The sequence below is a fragment of the Trifolium pratense genome, linkage group LG7, assembly GCF_020283565.1.
Source record: "Trifolium pratense cultivar HEN17-A07 linkage group LG7, ARS_RC_1.1, whole genome shotgun sequence".
NCBI classification, from domain to species: Eukaryota; Viridiplantae; Streptophyta; class Magnoliopsida; order Fabales; family Fabaceae; genus Trifolium; species Trifolium pratense.
This window is the reverse complement of record NC_060065.1, coordinates 52,363,349-52,378,673: the sequence shown is the minus strand read 5'-3', so window position 1 is coordinate 52,378,673 and position 15,325 is coordinate 52,363,349. Positions and strand designations below refer to the sequence as shown.

The window sequence follows — 15,325 nt, the reverse complement described above, 5'->3', positions numbered from 1 at the left end:
ATTTTGAGACTTTTAATGTAACTCACATAATTTTGTAGGTCCATTCTAAATGCATACTATATCCTAAAAAACAATTATACTGAAATCCTTCAATTTATTTATGTGATGTTACTTTATACTCATCCTTCCGGTTCTTATTATAAAAAAAAATTTACTTTTGAGATTTATAGAATGTTAAATGTATTTGATCCATATTATAGACCAAATACACCAAACTTTCTATGAATCTAAAAAACCAACTTCTTCTTACAATAAGGACCGAAGGGAGTAATAACCTCTGTATGTTTAAGCTATCAAATGTTAGAGTCGTGGTTTCAAATGGCGGCTAACAACTGCGATTGTGGCAACCTCTCCACAGGGTCCAATTTGAGTTTTTGGAGGTCAAAAAATAAAATGCAATTTTTTTAAAGAATTATTCTCACTTTAAATTGCAAATAGCAAAAACAAAATAATCATCCTCGTAATTAACGTAAATAGATTCATGTTCTAATTAATAACAATAAAATATTTTCTAACTACTTAAGACAAGTCATTCTTCGAACACTTTTTGAAACAAATTCGTCAAACAAGTAATATATTAAATTTTGCACCCCTAATTTATTAATACTATTACTATCTAAAAAAGATTATGGGTTTGACAACTAGATTTTTGTAGTTTGCTATAATGTATTAAGTTTTGCATCCTTATAAAGTTATTAAAACTATTACTCTGTAGATTACTTAATACATTACGGTAAAAGAGGTTCTCTCATCTTTAGGAAGCCATCATTTTACCTAGAAATAATTTTCGAGAGATTAAAGTTTCATCGTATATATCTACCAAATATTCAATAGAAGAGGTTCCACTCCAAAAAAATTGCATCATTTCAGAAATTTTATATAGTCCACATGATAACCACATGATAACATGCCAAATTAACAACTACCCGAATTTACTTTTCCCACACACACCCACATCCAAAAACTCAAGAATACCACGAGGAGTAACCAACTCAAATGACAATAGAGATTTTGGCGAGTCGGTAATTGCAATTTGCAAGTAGCCAGAATGCATCTACCAACTTACATTAGTTTTAGTCACAAAAAATTTCACACGGCCTTCACAGCTGAAAGGTCACTAAAAACAAAGAAAGTAGGTCATAGACGCCAGCCAGTACCCCATATATATCTGACACTGTAAAGTTCTCTCTTTCTATATATACTCCAACTGTAAAGCATGGAGAGAAAAACCGCGTCATTTCTCTTTCAAGCTTCTTTGCCCTACATTATAATTATTAACTAGTACTATATACTATAATTCATAAGAGATATATAATTTAAGAAAAACCATTGTATATATATTGTTTGTCTCTTACGTAACAAGATGCAATGGCCCCTACCTCTCTCACGGGATGTCTCTAGCTATGAATATCACGTGATCTATAATATATATATATATATATATATATATATATATATATAACACATATCATATCTCACTATACTGTTTGCATGCTTCTCAACACAGAAAATATTAGGGTCACGAGTATTGTATTTTTCTGCTGCTGCTAAATGTTAACATTAACATATATAGTAATTTATAATATCTTTGTGTATATATAATCATACAAAACTTCACTATACTACAGTCCCGTGAACTTAGCTCAGTTGGTAAGGATATATGCAGGAGTCAGGGTTTGAACCCTGAACACTCCGCTTATTCATCTTAAAAAGATAGAATTTCTAGCTACTGGGCTACCTGACAAAAAAAAAACTTCACTATACTACATATTGCAATTAACTTCATCAGTAGTGTCCACCAAACTGATCATTTTGCATGTGCATGACAGATCCTATTGGATTAAACCTAGGAACCTCCTGTTGTGGCAACTTCAATGACTCAACACCAAGAAAATCTCTAGTTAAGCTCAATTCATGTTTGTCTCCATCATGCAGAACATTTCCTTGGTTGAACAATTTCTTCATTTCAACAATATTATTACTATTATTGAAAGCAGCAACATTATTGTTATTATTATTATTACCATTGATCATAACATTTGTAGTTGTAGATTCCATTGTTGACACGTGATGACTTGGACCTTCTTGTAATTGATTATGAGTATACAAATGAGACAAATCAGCATGCATAATTTTGTCTTCTTCTTGTTGTTGTTCTAGCTTTAATAGTACTCCTTGAGGAGCATGCATCATATTCATAGACATAGGCATAGATAGACCCCCACTACTTATAAATGATGCTTCTGCAGTTTGATGTTCATTGTAACGGTAATTCATATTCCATTGTCCTTGTGGTAACAATGAACCAAAAGTTGTGTTCATGTTATTTGTGAGGACTAATTCTAAATCAGAGTTTGTTCCTGATGCTGATGATGAGAATAATAAATTATGAGGGATATTGTTATTGTTGGGAAAATTTGTTGCCATGAATGTTTCTGGGCCTGGTCCACCAAATTCTTGATTAAGCCCAAATAAACCTTGATGAGGAATTCTCTGTAGTTGAGTGTTGATCATAAGATTGTTTCCAAAGTTGGATGGAATTGAACCTATTCTTGCATTTCTTTCTACCAAGGATTCACAAAAGGCTCTATGTGTTAAGAAGCTGTCCTTCCTGATTTGTCAATCATCACACAATTAATAAATAATTAGCAAAATGGTCCTTAATTACTTCTATCATATCAAAGAAGAATTACTACATGTTTGGATTGAGTTTGGCAGAATCACCGTGATTTTCAAAAACACAAACTGCACTTATGATGAGCTTCAACAAAATCACAGTGCTACAATGATTTTGTCAAACTCGCCTTGATTTAAAGCATACTTATATACGTACTCGTGTGCAGAATCTCAAAATATTTATACCAAAAATTTGTGAAAAATTTACTAACCATGAGATTTAATGCAATGTTAAGAATTAAAGCAACAAATTAACTTTATCAGTATGATAAAAAAATGGAATGAAATGGAATAAAATGTAAATTATATAATCTAATGTTATTATGAAACTTACTTAAACTCATGCAAGATGAATCACACTCAAATTTGCTATATATGGTCAATTCTTAAGTGATGTTTAGATTGACGGTGAGTTAGACAGAATCACAGTTTGACCATATAGTTGTAGTAAAAACTACGCATACACATTGAAGTATATCAACAATGTTATGGTTCAAATAATGCATGTATGTGTATACCTGGAGAATAGTGTCCCACAATCACATCTGTACTCTCTAGTACCACAAATCTTACTATGAGCCTTCCAATCAGATTGAACTGCATATTTCTTCGAACACTTATCACACTTCCACTTCTTCTCACCGTGCTTTCTACTAAAGTGCTTTTTAATCCCTGTTAAATCTCCTAAAGCTCTACTAGGCTCGTGGTGCACGCAGCTCTTCTCCGGACACACGTACACCTTCCTCCTTATTACTTCTAGAGGATTTCTCTGCTTAAGCTTCCATGGAAGATTGTGTCCTCTTCTATGTAACTGTAGGTTTTGGTCTCTCTTGAAACCCTTGTTGCATACTTCGCAGATGAACCGGTTTGTTGTCATCAACGATTTTGGTGATAGAGCAATCACTTCTGAATCTGGATCTGCAACATATATGCTTATAATCAACAAACTTATTATGTTAAGTTAACTATGAATTAATTAGTATTATTTTTACCATATAATTTCATATCACATACAAAAAAAATTGTGTGTAGAAGAGATAAAGAGAAAGAGAAGAACTTACCTGGATTTCCTGGTAGACTTCTTTTTCTTTTAACTGAATTTGAATTAGGGTTTGAGTTGGATGGAACAGAAACTGCTTCTTGAGACATCATCTTTGAATATTTAATTGAATTAATTAATTAAGCTAGTTCTAGCTGCCAAAACAAAATAACAATAATCAGTTGAATTATATATATACTGATTTTTTCACTTTTTATTTGAGACAAGAAATTAAAGTACTACTACTACTATGATATATATGATATATGATAAGAAATAGAAATTGATGTTACATGTGAATAGAGAGGAAGTAGTAGCAGAAGAAGGGTTTAATATAAGTTGAGAATTGAGGTAGCAAGCAATTAAGCAAAGAGAAGTAGAAATGAATAAGTTGCTTCACACTTGACTTGGTTTTCTTGTATAATTATCAACACGGCTGGCTGCTGTGACTGTGAGTGTAAGTCAGTCAGCCATGTAGACTAGTATAGTATGATGGACCACGTACGTACTATACCCTCTTTCTCTCTCTATCTCTCACTTTCTCACTCCATATATACTGCTGTGCTAAGTATATACCTTGCTAAAATTATGTAAAACTATAAGGTTTATAAAAATCAGCTGCTATAGTTATGCCTTTTCCAACTGTTGTTTGAGGTACACTATCAGCACTAGCATTGGTTCAAACTTACAACTTAATTTAATGTTATGTGTGTATATAGTATCTTTTAAGTTAGATTCATGGAGCATTGATTCACCTTGTCCACTTAGTAATCTATTGGAAATATTTTGTGTGTGTGTATATATAGGCTTTAACAAGTGCTCCGTGTTTGGAATACAACAATGATACATGATTGTCCTACTTTATGCTGGAACCGGTAGAGTTTGTTGGAGTGTCGTGTTGATCGTCTCGATGGGCCAGAGAGATTAAAGGTCCTCTTATTTTTTTGTCCTACCTGTGGTTGATCCTTGACTCTCTCTTCATGATGGATATTCTTTTTCTTGAGGTGGTGATTTTGAGGGTTCTAGTTTGTTTGTGTTTTCTTGTAGTTTTATTTGTCTGTTTATTTTTCTGTCTTACCTTAGACATTGTTGGGTTCTAGTTGAGTGTGGTTAGTGCCTCTTTGTTGTTTAGAATCTTCTGTCGTACTATTTTCATTTTTTATATTAATATATAATATATTTTCTATTCAAAAATAAAATAATACTCCCTCCGTCCCAAATCTTTGGTCCTTTTACTGTCCCGAATATTTAGTTCTTTTAAGAAACCAATGCACAATTAGTGATACTTTACCATTTGTACCCTTACTAAAGCTAAAACATTAATTAAATATAGGCTTAATTTCACTTTTGGTCCATTATCTTTTAAAAGTTTCAAGTTGGTCCCTTATCTTTTCTGAAGGATTCAATTTGGTCCCTTCCGTCAAATTTTTCACTTTTACCGTTAAATTTGGACACGTGGCAAAAAGAAACCACCCATGAAAAGATGACACGTGTCCAAATTTAACGGTAAAAGTGAAAAATTTGACGGAAGGGACCAAATTGAAACCTGCAGAAAAGATAAGGGACCAACTTGAAACTTTTAAAAGATAAGAACCAACTTGAAACCTAAAATAAAGATAAGGGACCAAAAGTGCAATTAAGCCTTAAATATATTTTTCCTTTCTTAATAAAGTAAGGGTAAAAACGACTTAACTTATCAATTTTTATCATTTCTTAATCTCTGTGCAAAACTCTAAAAGGACTAAAGTTTTGGGACGAAGGGACTACATGCTTACCAATATTTTGTATACTTTGTGTTAAGAAATGTCTGATAGGAGTAAGATGATTTAAATATGAGTTTATAAATAAAAATAATTTTTATTTTATAAGTCAATATTGTATGGTTGAATTAAGTTAAAATTCTAATTTCTAAGAGTCATTTTAGAGATTTTTAACTAAGAAATCGATTTTGTACGATTGAATTAGGTATACTCAACTAAATATTCATATTCTTATATGTGATTAATTAGGTGTTGTAAGTGCTTTTTCAAAAAAGGTGTTGTAAGTGTCCATAAATAATTTTTGTTTTAAATATTTGATTATTTGCAGTTTTGGAAAACGAATGAAGTTTTATAATTACCTCATTTTTTTCCTACTAATTATTAATTAATGTAATAAATACCAAACAAATTTAAGTTTAAATTTAAATTTTTTATTTTTAACTTTATTCTTAAAGTAACTTTTAAGGGTAAGATAAGGAGGGTTAAACGGGCACTACAACATATACAAGCAATGAGTGGCCTGGACTTCTTCTAACCATAGGACCAGTATTTTGTTGTTCTGTTTAGCTAAATCAAAAGATTTAATTTAAGATTGGTTTTTTTAGGTAACTTAAGATTGGTTTTATTATGTACATATTTGAAATTCCTTTTTTATCGTCGGTCAAAACAATCTTTCGTGTTTGAGTAAAAATAAAACAATCTTTTTGATTGAAAAAAAAAATCAAAAAGAATCTTTTGTTGTCAATATCTTTTTTTTTTAAATAAAAAAATATCTATTTTTAAAATTTATTTTTACAGAAATATCTAATCTAATCTTTTTTTTTAGAAAATCTAATCTAATCTTTTTAAAATATTTGTTTTCGCTGAAAATTTATCGGCCTTCTTTTAACCATTAATTTTTTTTGGGTACATTTTAATGATTAATATTAAATAATGATATTTATCTATAATATCTTTTTACAATAATGATGTTTATTTAAATAAGTATAATCGTATAAAATATAATATCATAAATTTAGCTAACCAAATCCTAATAAGATACCGTAATTATCAAGTTTTGATTTCTCTATAAAAGATAAGAATTATCTTTGTTTAACGAATAAATATATCACTTATCCTTTTATTCTTTTGAGAGCATTCACACTATAAATATGGTCTATGCTTAACAAATTAAATCCATCTCACAAACCCTAAAAAAGTTACAAATACTTCATTCTTGAAACCAAATAACTTCCTTGATCATACTTGTTGCAAATACTTCATTCATCCATGGCATCTAGTGGCACCTTCCACATTAATTTTATTTTCATCGAAGAAAATTTGCCCATAAAAACCATTGATAAAGTCTCAATCAATGTGACCAATGAAACATTGTTGGTTCCTAGCAACATTTTATGCAAGTGTGATGGAAGAACAATCTTAAAAAAGGGAAACAATAACCCTTTATATGGCTACTTTTCATCCTTGCCTATTTTTCATCCAATATTGAAAGAAATTTTGCCTCATATTGGTGAATGTGCTAGGCAAATGTCTTCGTATGATTCTTGGGAGATGGATGTTATGCTTTTTGTTGGTGATGTTACTACATGGAATATTAAAGATCATAGTTATATGAATCAAGAAAATCACCAACATGCATGTTTTGCATCTAAACTTATTGTGGATTCATTGGAGAAAGTTGAAATAGATCAAGATTCTCGTTATTCTATAAAACAATGCACATTTTGTTTGGAAGAGTTCTCTAGTGGTTCGAAGATTCAATTTGTTAAGACGAAGTGCTTGCATATTTTTCACAAAGATTGCATTTTGCAGTGGCTCAAAAAATGCATTACTCAAAGATCATTCTTCTGGTGTCCATTGTGCCGGAATTGTCAAATAGTATGAATGGAATTTCCTCGACTTGATTAGGGTATACATTTATCGATGTATATTCACTATATTAGAAATTTGATGTATATTGAAATAGTATGAAGGAAAATTCAGTCTTTAAAAACAATTTGGCAGTATTGATTTTACTTCACTATAGTAAAATAGTATTAGGTTTTGTGTTATTTATCTTATCTTATTGTAATGGAGATTATCTTAGTATTATTAGCAAACTTTGAATCATGTACGTTGGCAGTTTAAGAATTTAAAATTTTATACTTTTTAATTTGAGTCAAATTGAGAATATTGTTATAACTTATAACTACGATCTTACTTTTAATTTTCAAACGAAATTCTAATCAACACTAGATTGATTTAAGTAGTAAGAGATTTATACCCCTTAAGCAAGTGATAAAGGGTTTAATTTTTGACTTGTGTATGGAGAAAATTTAAATTGAAGAGAAGAATCCGTGTGTTTCAATCAAACTAGTGTTCCGTAGTTGTTATTTTTTTTGCAAAAAGAAGTTATATAAAATACTAATTTAAAGACCCGTGCATTCGCACTTGTCCATCGATATTTGAGTTTTTCACTATATTAATGTAGAAAATTTATTTAAAATTAAATATTTAAAAATTTGTTATATAATATTGTTAAAATATAAGTTGAATTATTGTGTTAATTATTTCTTGTAAACTTATTTATTCAATTTTTTATGTTTCAGTGACAAATAATGGTCCCGTGTATATTTTTACTCAAAAATTAGAAATTTGATTAGGAATATTTAGGATAATTTAGTAAGTTTGATACTAATTAACTTTATTACTCGTATATCTTAATTCATGTGACTATTATATTATATATAAGCTATTTTAATCAATAAAAACCAATTTGTGAGACAAAATTAAGAGGAGCAGTCGCGATATTACTCATTAGGAGCAATTCAAGTGCCCCGAAAGCACTTGTTAACAAGATCATATTTTAATGATCAAGCATCTAGTATACACATGACCATGAGATTATTTTATATTTCTAAAAAGATTATTACTACGTTCATTTTAATATCAAATAAATGTTAAATCGTTTGAATTTTTTTGAAGTTGGTCTATACCTAATATATATTATTTGATCGTTGCATCGTTTTTACTTATATTTGAAATCGGAAGAAAAATATGATTTAGAAATTGAATTTACACTGTTCTAGATCAAATTTTTGGGCTGAATCAAATTCAATGTCACATTTATCGGCCCAATTCCATATCCATTGGCCTATATATACAACTCTTCACCATCTCCTAAGGTATGTCTCACTCTAATATCGACCTCCACCTCAAACTTATATTGACTCGGATTCTAACCTTCAGCTCGAAGCATTTCTTCCATTGATCCATCGAAGTTCTCTCTTTTATCTCTTCAGATAAAACTTGAGTTCTTTTACCGACACAAACCTAGCGTACTCGTAAGAGCATGACACGTAGGTGTTGGGATTATATTATAGAGGCAATTATGAAAATGATTATGCCATAATTGTATAATTAATGGAAATGTGGTATAGTATGAAGAAAGGGACGGGGATAGAGAGAAAAATGGTGGGGTTAAAGGTTGATGCCGTCCGTGAACATGAGTGAGTGTCTGAGTGAGGCATTGCTTTGTTTGTTTGGAGTGAGGAGCCCACAAAACGAATATTGTCAGCTCATAGAGAAAGAAAGTTTGAGAACTACAACCTCACCAATTTTGCTTCCCATTCTCTCTCTTCAACAAGGTATTTTTTTATTTTAATAAAAAAATTAAATTGCACGTGTTAATGAATTAAAGATAAATATTTAGTTTTTTCAAATTTATTCCTCTATAATTTGGATATTTACTATCAACAAATAAAAATAAATTATATATATGTGAAAGAAATGTTAATTACAAATTACTTATGGGTGTCATATGTAAATCTACGTGTAACGTGACTTGTTCTCATTGATTATTATTTGTTAGGTAAATATCTCAATTATCAAACGTTAGGGTAGACCTCACCTAAATATTTTGTATTTGATTTGATCTATCCAAACTATCTTCAATGGCTGTTATAGAAACGGTTCGGCAACTTGAGCTTGGGTATTAGTAAATGTGACATTTTGAAAGGAAGACGATGAAAGCAAATATTGAGGATGATGAAAATTTATTAGGAAGTAGCGATAATGAGCGAAAAATGCTTGATGATGAACAAGGGAGAGATGATGAACCATGAGGGCAACACGATAGAGGAGTGATGATTTATCATTTCTCAATTTTTTTCAAAGTGCAACTTGAACTACTCTCTTCGTCCTTTATTAAAAAATTGTTAGAATTTGTCAAAAAAAAAAAAAAGTGTTAGTGAATTTATCGTGTCTATTTTGGCTCTGTTTGGTAAAAAATAACGGATAGTTGATAAGCTAATAGCGGATGAGCTTATAGCGGATAGCTTATAAGTTAGCTTTTAGTTTATAACGAATAAGCTATCTGATTGAATTTGTATTATTTGGTAAAATTAGTGGTTGAGCTAGCTTATAAGTGTGAAATGACATAAAAAAGATATGTTTAATTAATATTTAATTTTTTCAAGTAAGATGATAAAGGTAAAATTGGAAGAAAATATGATAAGCTATAAACTCATAAGCTACTTGAAATAGCGTTTGAAAAATAAGTTATAAGCTCTTTCTTAAAAACTGTTACCAAACAGAGCTTATAGCTTATAAGTTATAAGCTCAATATTTGGCCTTACCAAACAGAGCCTTTGTATTTTGATGTTCCAAAATATTCTATAACTTTCTAAAATAATTTTTTTCACGATAGATTTTCTAAACTAAATTAGTAGCATTAATAAGGGATTTATCTTTATCATTAATTTCCTTTTTTAATATGATTATCAAGTGTCTCGGGACTCTTTAACTTTTTTTAATTAAAAGATTTGCTCAACTTAGATGCACATTATATATTTTGATTCTTAATTTAGATCTTTTATAAATATGTGGCGGTGTCGGTGATCCTATATTTTTAACATTAGTAGTGTCGACGTGTTCGTGTCAGGTGTCTGTGTCGGAGTCTTTGCTTCATATGTTATCTGCTATTTAGGGTCCGTTTGATGTGCAAAATATAAGTACATGACAAAACAATGCAGGACAGTACAATACAAAACAACACAAGACAAAATTTAAGGTGTTGATAAAATTTTATCTTGTAAGATGTTTCGTACGGTCAAAAGATTATTTTGATATTTTAGACAATTTATGCAGCAGAGGACAAACAATTGTATTGTGGTCAAGTTTTTTTTTTGTCCCGTGGTTAAATGGGGGACAAGAATTTCAATTTTTGTCCAATCTCTTAGCCTCAGTTTGTCCAATCCAAAAACAGTTTTGAAACCAAAAACAATACTGTTGAAGTTGCTTGTTCAGTTCCTTATTTATTTTTTAGCATATCAAACACATGGTGACGCAACCAGCAAAGAACCAAATTTCTTTTGTGGAGAAAAGACAACTCTGATGAATAATTGGAGGACCTCAGTGGGGTGTGTGTGTAAATGCTTGGCAGTTAGTACTAGCTTAGGGATGAACGCATGAAATTCCCCTACCTAGGAATCTAGGATCATAAAAATGGTCGAAAAATGACAATCTTAATCGATTGGAACTAAGTTTTTCCAGTCAACATGAACATGTCCGGTCTATGGATTATTCACGAATTGTGCTAAGTAAGCTCCAATCTAATGCTGCTTTCATTGCTCGCCAACAAATTCAAAACCTGGGTTTTATCGGTTTGTTTGTAAGACCAAAATGTTGGTGCAAAAGTTATTAAAAATTTAAAATGTAGTAAGTACAATTATTAATTAATTTCCCTTTTTGGCCTGTGTTAGGTCTATTTACCAACAATGAATTGATCAAGTGATAAGAGTTTTCATTTTCTTAAGTAAGTGGTCAGTGGTTCGATCCATCTCTAATTTTTGTCTGTAAAGAAAATGCTGTGAAAAGAGAATTTACCTTTTGTGTTTTACAGGTTCTTCAACGAAAATTAATCACTATTGAGACGGTAGAAATTTCGTACAAAAAAATACTCAAGAACACACAATAAAGCCAACAGAAGGAGAGAAAAAAAAAAAAAAACACAACTAAAACTGAAACATCAAAAACCAACAAGGAGAAAAAAGGGGAAAATAACAAAATGTTTCACTTTTTTTTTATATACAATAATAATAAAATGTCACACTCTCATCATGTAAAGTGTAGTATAGGTATGTAGTCCCCTCGTAACGTGCATGAAGCTTATGAGGACAGAAAATGTTGAAACGAATAAGTTTAAGGGAGTGACAAAAATGCATGAACAATTTCAAGAATAAAAAAGTTTTATCATGTTTTTTGCAATAAGACAACAAGTCACGTACTAGTAGTTCTTCTCAGAGGACACGGTCTGAGCGGTGAAACCTATGCCACAAAGCTCTCGAGAGCATATCTGACACAATTTGGCTGTTGTTGGAAAAATACGGTTAAAAATCACATCGCTTGCGAGATGACCTGAATATGTGTTTATAAGTGAGACACAATTATCATCTTATAAGACGATTTTATTAAGAAATCTCACATCGATGTGAGACTTTAACACCTACAAACAATTGGAATATTAATTACCAAGACTATGTTATTACTACAAGTGAAACTAAACCCACATTATGACTTCGGCGATATTTGAAACTCAATCTTGTGAAAAAAGTTTGGTAGAAAGAAGAAGGGAAATGAATCATGTGCAGTCAAAATTTCAATGCAGTTGGTTTATAGCCGTCCGATCACAATCGAACGGTTTAAATAAATTCAGTTAACAAATACAGTTTTAAATCATAACCGTCCGATCTTGATCGGACGGCTATAAATGAAATGACTGCACGACTGCACCCAAAAATCAAATGCATGGAATCCTGGTCCAAGAAGAAGAGACTTTCATCATCTCATTCAATATGATTATAGTTTCTTAGAAAAAAAAAATAAAAAATTAGTTATTAACAAAGTCGGCGAACGCCTCAGACCTATAATACAATAATTCTATGAAGCACAAACACTTCTCACATTTGGTGTGTCCCGTGTCGGACATGTGTCGATGTCGGACACCGACACTTATAATTACATTGAATTATGTCCTTTTTTTTAAAAATTATTATTGGTTCGACGGGTAAGTGTTCGTGTCATGTCTGATATCCGTGTCAGTGTTCAACTGTTCATGTTCATGCGCAAAAAATAATCATTTCATCGCCACAATAAATTTGAAGGGTGTTTTTGGAATGATAATAGTGTCAATTCTTGTTTGCTCTTATAACTTAAACTTGAATACTTGACAAAACAATAAGAAAACCTTAAAGCCAAAGGTCCCATAAGCAAAATTTTGTTTACAAGCAAATTATATAATTAATTTTTAGAGTCAGTATCAAGTTAATTAGGTAACAATTGTTTTTTCACAGTACACATACCATCTACAATACAATTATATGAAAGTGACTACACTAACTTATTATGCTACACAATATCAATTATTAAACTTAATTATATATAATTTTTTGCAAAGCTCAATTTATAGCACAATTAATACATTGTGCTAATAAGGTAAGGTATTAAGCAGATAATATACTATCAGCATCTTTCATGCTGAATATCAATTCATTGAATAAAAACAAATTGTTTGGTTTCTATGTTTTCTTCTTTCAAACTTTACATGCAACCAATTAATTCCTCTCCATAATGTTTTACTATCTGCATGGGATTAAAACCTTATATAATGCCAAAAACACTTCACTCTCTTATTTAAACAAAGCTAAATAGGTATTACCGTTACATTTTGATTCCATTGCATTGTTCTCTCCTTTGTCAAAAACAAAGCATAAAATTCTTTGATGGAGGGACAACAAAAGGGATCCAAATCTAGTTACATTTTTCCGCCCGGTTTTCGATTCCATCCTTCTGATGAAGAACTCATAGTTCATTACTTGCAAAACAAAATCAAGTCGCGTCCGCTTCCAGCTTCTATTATAGCTGAAATTGATCTCTATAAGTATAATCCATGGGAGTTACCAAGTCTGTTATTTCACTCTCTTTGTATTAATTCTTAGTATTTACCAAATCTTGTAGCTCAAGAAAATGAATCTTTTTGTTTTTGCTTTTGTTTTTGTTGTGATTGTGCAGAGAAGTCTTTATTTGGGGAGGGAGAATGGTATTTCTTTAGTCCGAGAGACCGAAAGTACCCGAATGGATTAAGGCCGAATAGAACAGCAGCTTCAGGATACTGGAAAGCAACTGGAACTGATAAGCCAATAATTTCTTCTTGTGGATCAAAGCATATAGGAGTGAAGAAAGCTCTTGTGTTTTATTCAGGTAGACCTCCTAAGGGTTCAAAGACAGATTGGATCATGAATGAGTATAGGTTGGTTGACACAACTACAAAATCATTCAGACTAAAAGGTTCGATGCGGGTAAGTGTTTAGATAAACAACTTAATTAAGTGTTTATAGCATAAACCCTATCATGTAAGTGTTTGTGTGTAATATAAGTTATAAGTTGTGTTTTTTAGAATTGAGAGTTGGGCCTAACTCAACCATACAAAACCGGCTTGTAAGGTGAGGACTTCTTAACACACTCCCTCGTGCCCAGCGCTATTGGGCTTGGGGCGCGAATATAAATTGTGGATTGCCCGATCAGAAACTTGATAGTAGACGGCCCAGCGGACCATGAAGGAGGCTCTGATACTATCTTAGAATTTGAGAGTTGGCTCTAACTTAAAATGTCTTGTAAGGTGCGGATTGCAACCATTCTCGCAACCGATGTGGGGCTTCTTAATAGTTTTCATAAACTATCTTGAAGAGCTTATGGAAATAAGCTGAAAACAACTATTGACATGTCATAAGTTGTTTCTATAAGCTATCCCAGGGAGTCTTACGAGTGTTTATGCTAGCACATAAGCTCAAATAAATCAATCCAAATAGGCCTTAAGTAATGAATAGTTCAATCTTATAAACTTGAATGAGATTTTAAATGACAATAATGAGATTTTAAATGACAATAATAAATTCATAGCAGACTCAATGCAATAATAAGCATTTCTCTGCTGTCACAGTTGGATGACTGGGTATTGTGTCGGGTTCGACATAGAGGCTACTCAATGAAGAATTTATCAGAGAATCAAGAGATTCCTTGCGAACCAAGCATGCCAGTAAACCTACCGAAAGTGGAAGAACAACGCCCAGCAAACACGAACTTTAGAGCCGACATGATCACAGATTATCAGTACAAAGACTATCAGATCATAGCATCTATTCTTGTTGGTGGAGTTATACCTCCAACTGAGAACATGTCAAGTTTCAGCTTTGATGGAAGCAAAGGAGATAATCTAACATCAGTTTATGAAGAAGGTTTCAATAAAGTGAATTCTCAAACTTCAATCCCTTCTTTGGAATGTTACTTCAACTCACTGAAAAGGAAATCTATTGAGGATGATGATCAGTTTGAAAATCTAATTTCTTTTAACAGTAGGTTCAACACTGTAAACAAAATAGACAAATCTCCTAGCATCGATTTTAAAGCGCTAAACGAATTAAACTTTGCAGAAAGATACCAGCAGTGATGAAGGCAAGGCGCACTGACTATAGAATAGTCAAGAATCCTTTATTTCATAGTTAGTTTTCGAAGTATAGAAATAACCGGAAAGACAATAGGTCTCAAAAGTTCAAATGAGTTATTGCTCTATTTCTTTATGTATTGTTATGATTATTGCTACCTGTAACATATGGCGAATAACTAGATAAAGAAGTTTCCATGTATGTATTCATGAAATTCCTTGTATCCTACTTAGCAATGAGAATTTGTAAATACAATTTCTATTCCTCCAACCTATAGGAGTTGTGTTATTGATAAATATCGATCTTTTAAGTTGTGTATAGATGTTATTCAAAAGAGTGATGACATTTCCAAGTGAAGATTTAATACATCA

General features: G+C 31.4%; 3 protein-coding genes across 3 annotated transcripts; 2 read left to right on the top strand and 1 right to left on the bottom strand.

Moving 5' to 3' along the window:
• Nucleotides 1-1,495: 1,495 nt before the first annotated feature.
• LOC123899042 (zinc finger protein BALDIBIS-like) lies at nt 1,496-4,476 on the bottom strand. Its single transcript, XM_045950093.1, has 4 exons — nt 4,009-4,476; nt 3,738-3,870; nt 3,195-3,594; nt 1,496-2,611 (listed from the first exon to the last, which is right to left on the bottom strand). The coding sequence occupies exons 2-4, from the start codon at nt 3,826-3,828 to the stop codon at nt 1,786-1,788; spliced, it is 1,317 nt and encodes a 438-aa protein (XP_045806049.1). The 5' UTR covers nt 3,829-3,870; nt 4,009-4,476; the 3' UTR covers nt 1,496-1,785.
• Nucleotides 4,477-6,744: 2,268 nt separating this feature from the next.
• On the top strand, nt 6,745-7,359 carry LOC123896617 (E3 ubiquitin-protein ligase MBR1-like). The gene has a single exon (XM_045946987.1). It carries the CDS (start codon nt 6,745-6,747, stop codon nt 7,357-7,359), a length of 615 nt encoding a protein of 204 aa, XP_045802943.1.
• Nucleotides 7,360-13,112: 5,753 nt separating this feature from the next.
• On the top strand, nt 13,113-15,121 carry LOC123897955 (NAC transcription factor 29-like). Its single transcript, XM_045948790.1, has 3 exons — nt 13,113-13,416; nt 13,525-13,811; nt 14,453-15,121. Exons 1-3 carry the CDS (start codon nt 13,236-13,238, stop codon nt 14,957-14,959), a joined length of 975 nt encoding a protein of 324 aa, XP_045804746.1. The 5' UTR covers nt 13,113-13,235; the 3' UTR covers nt 14,960-15,121.
• The last annotated feature ends 204 nt before the right edge of the window (nt 15,122-15,325 follow it).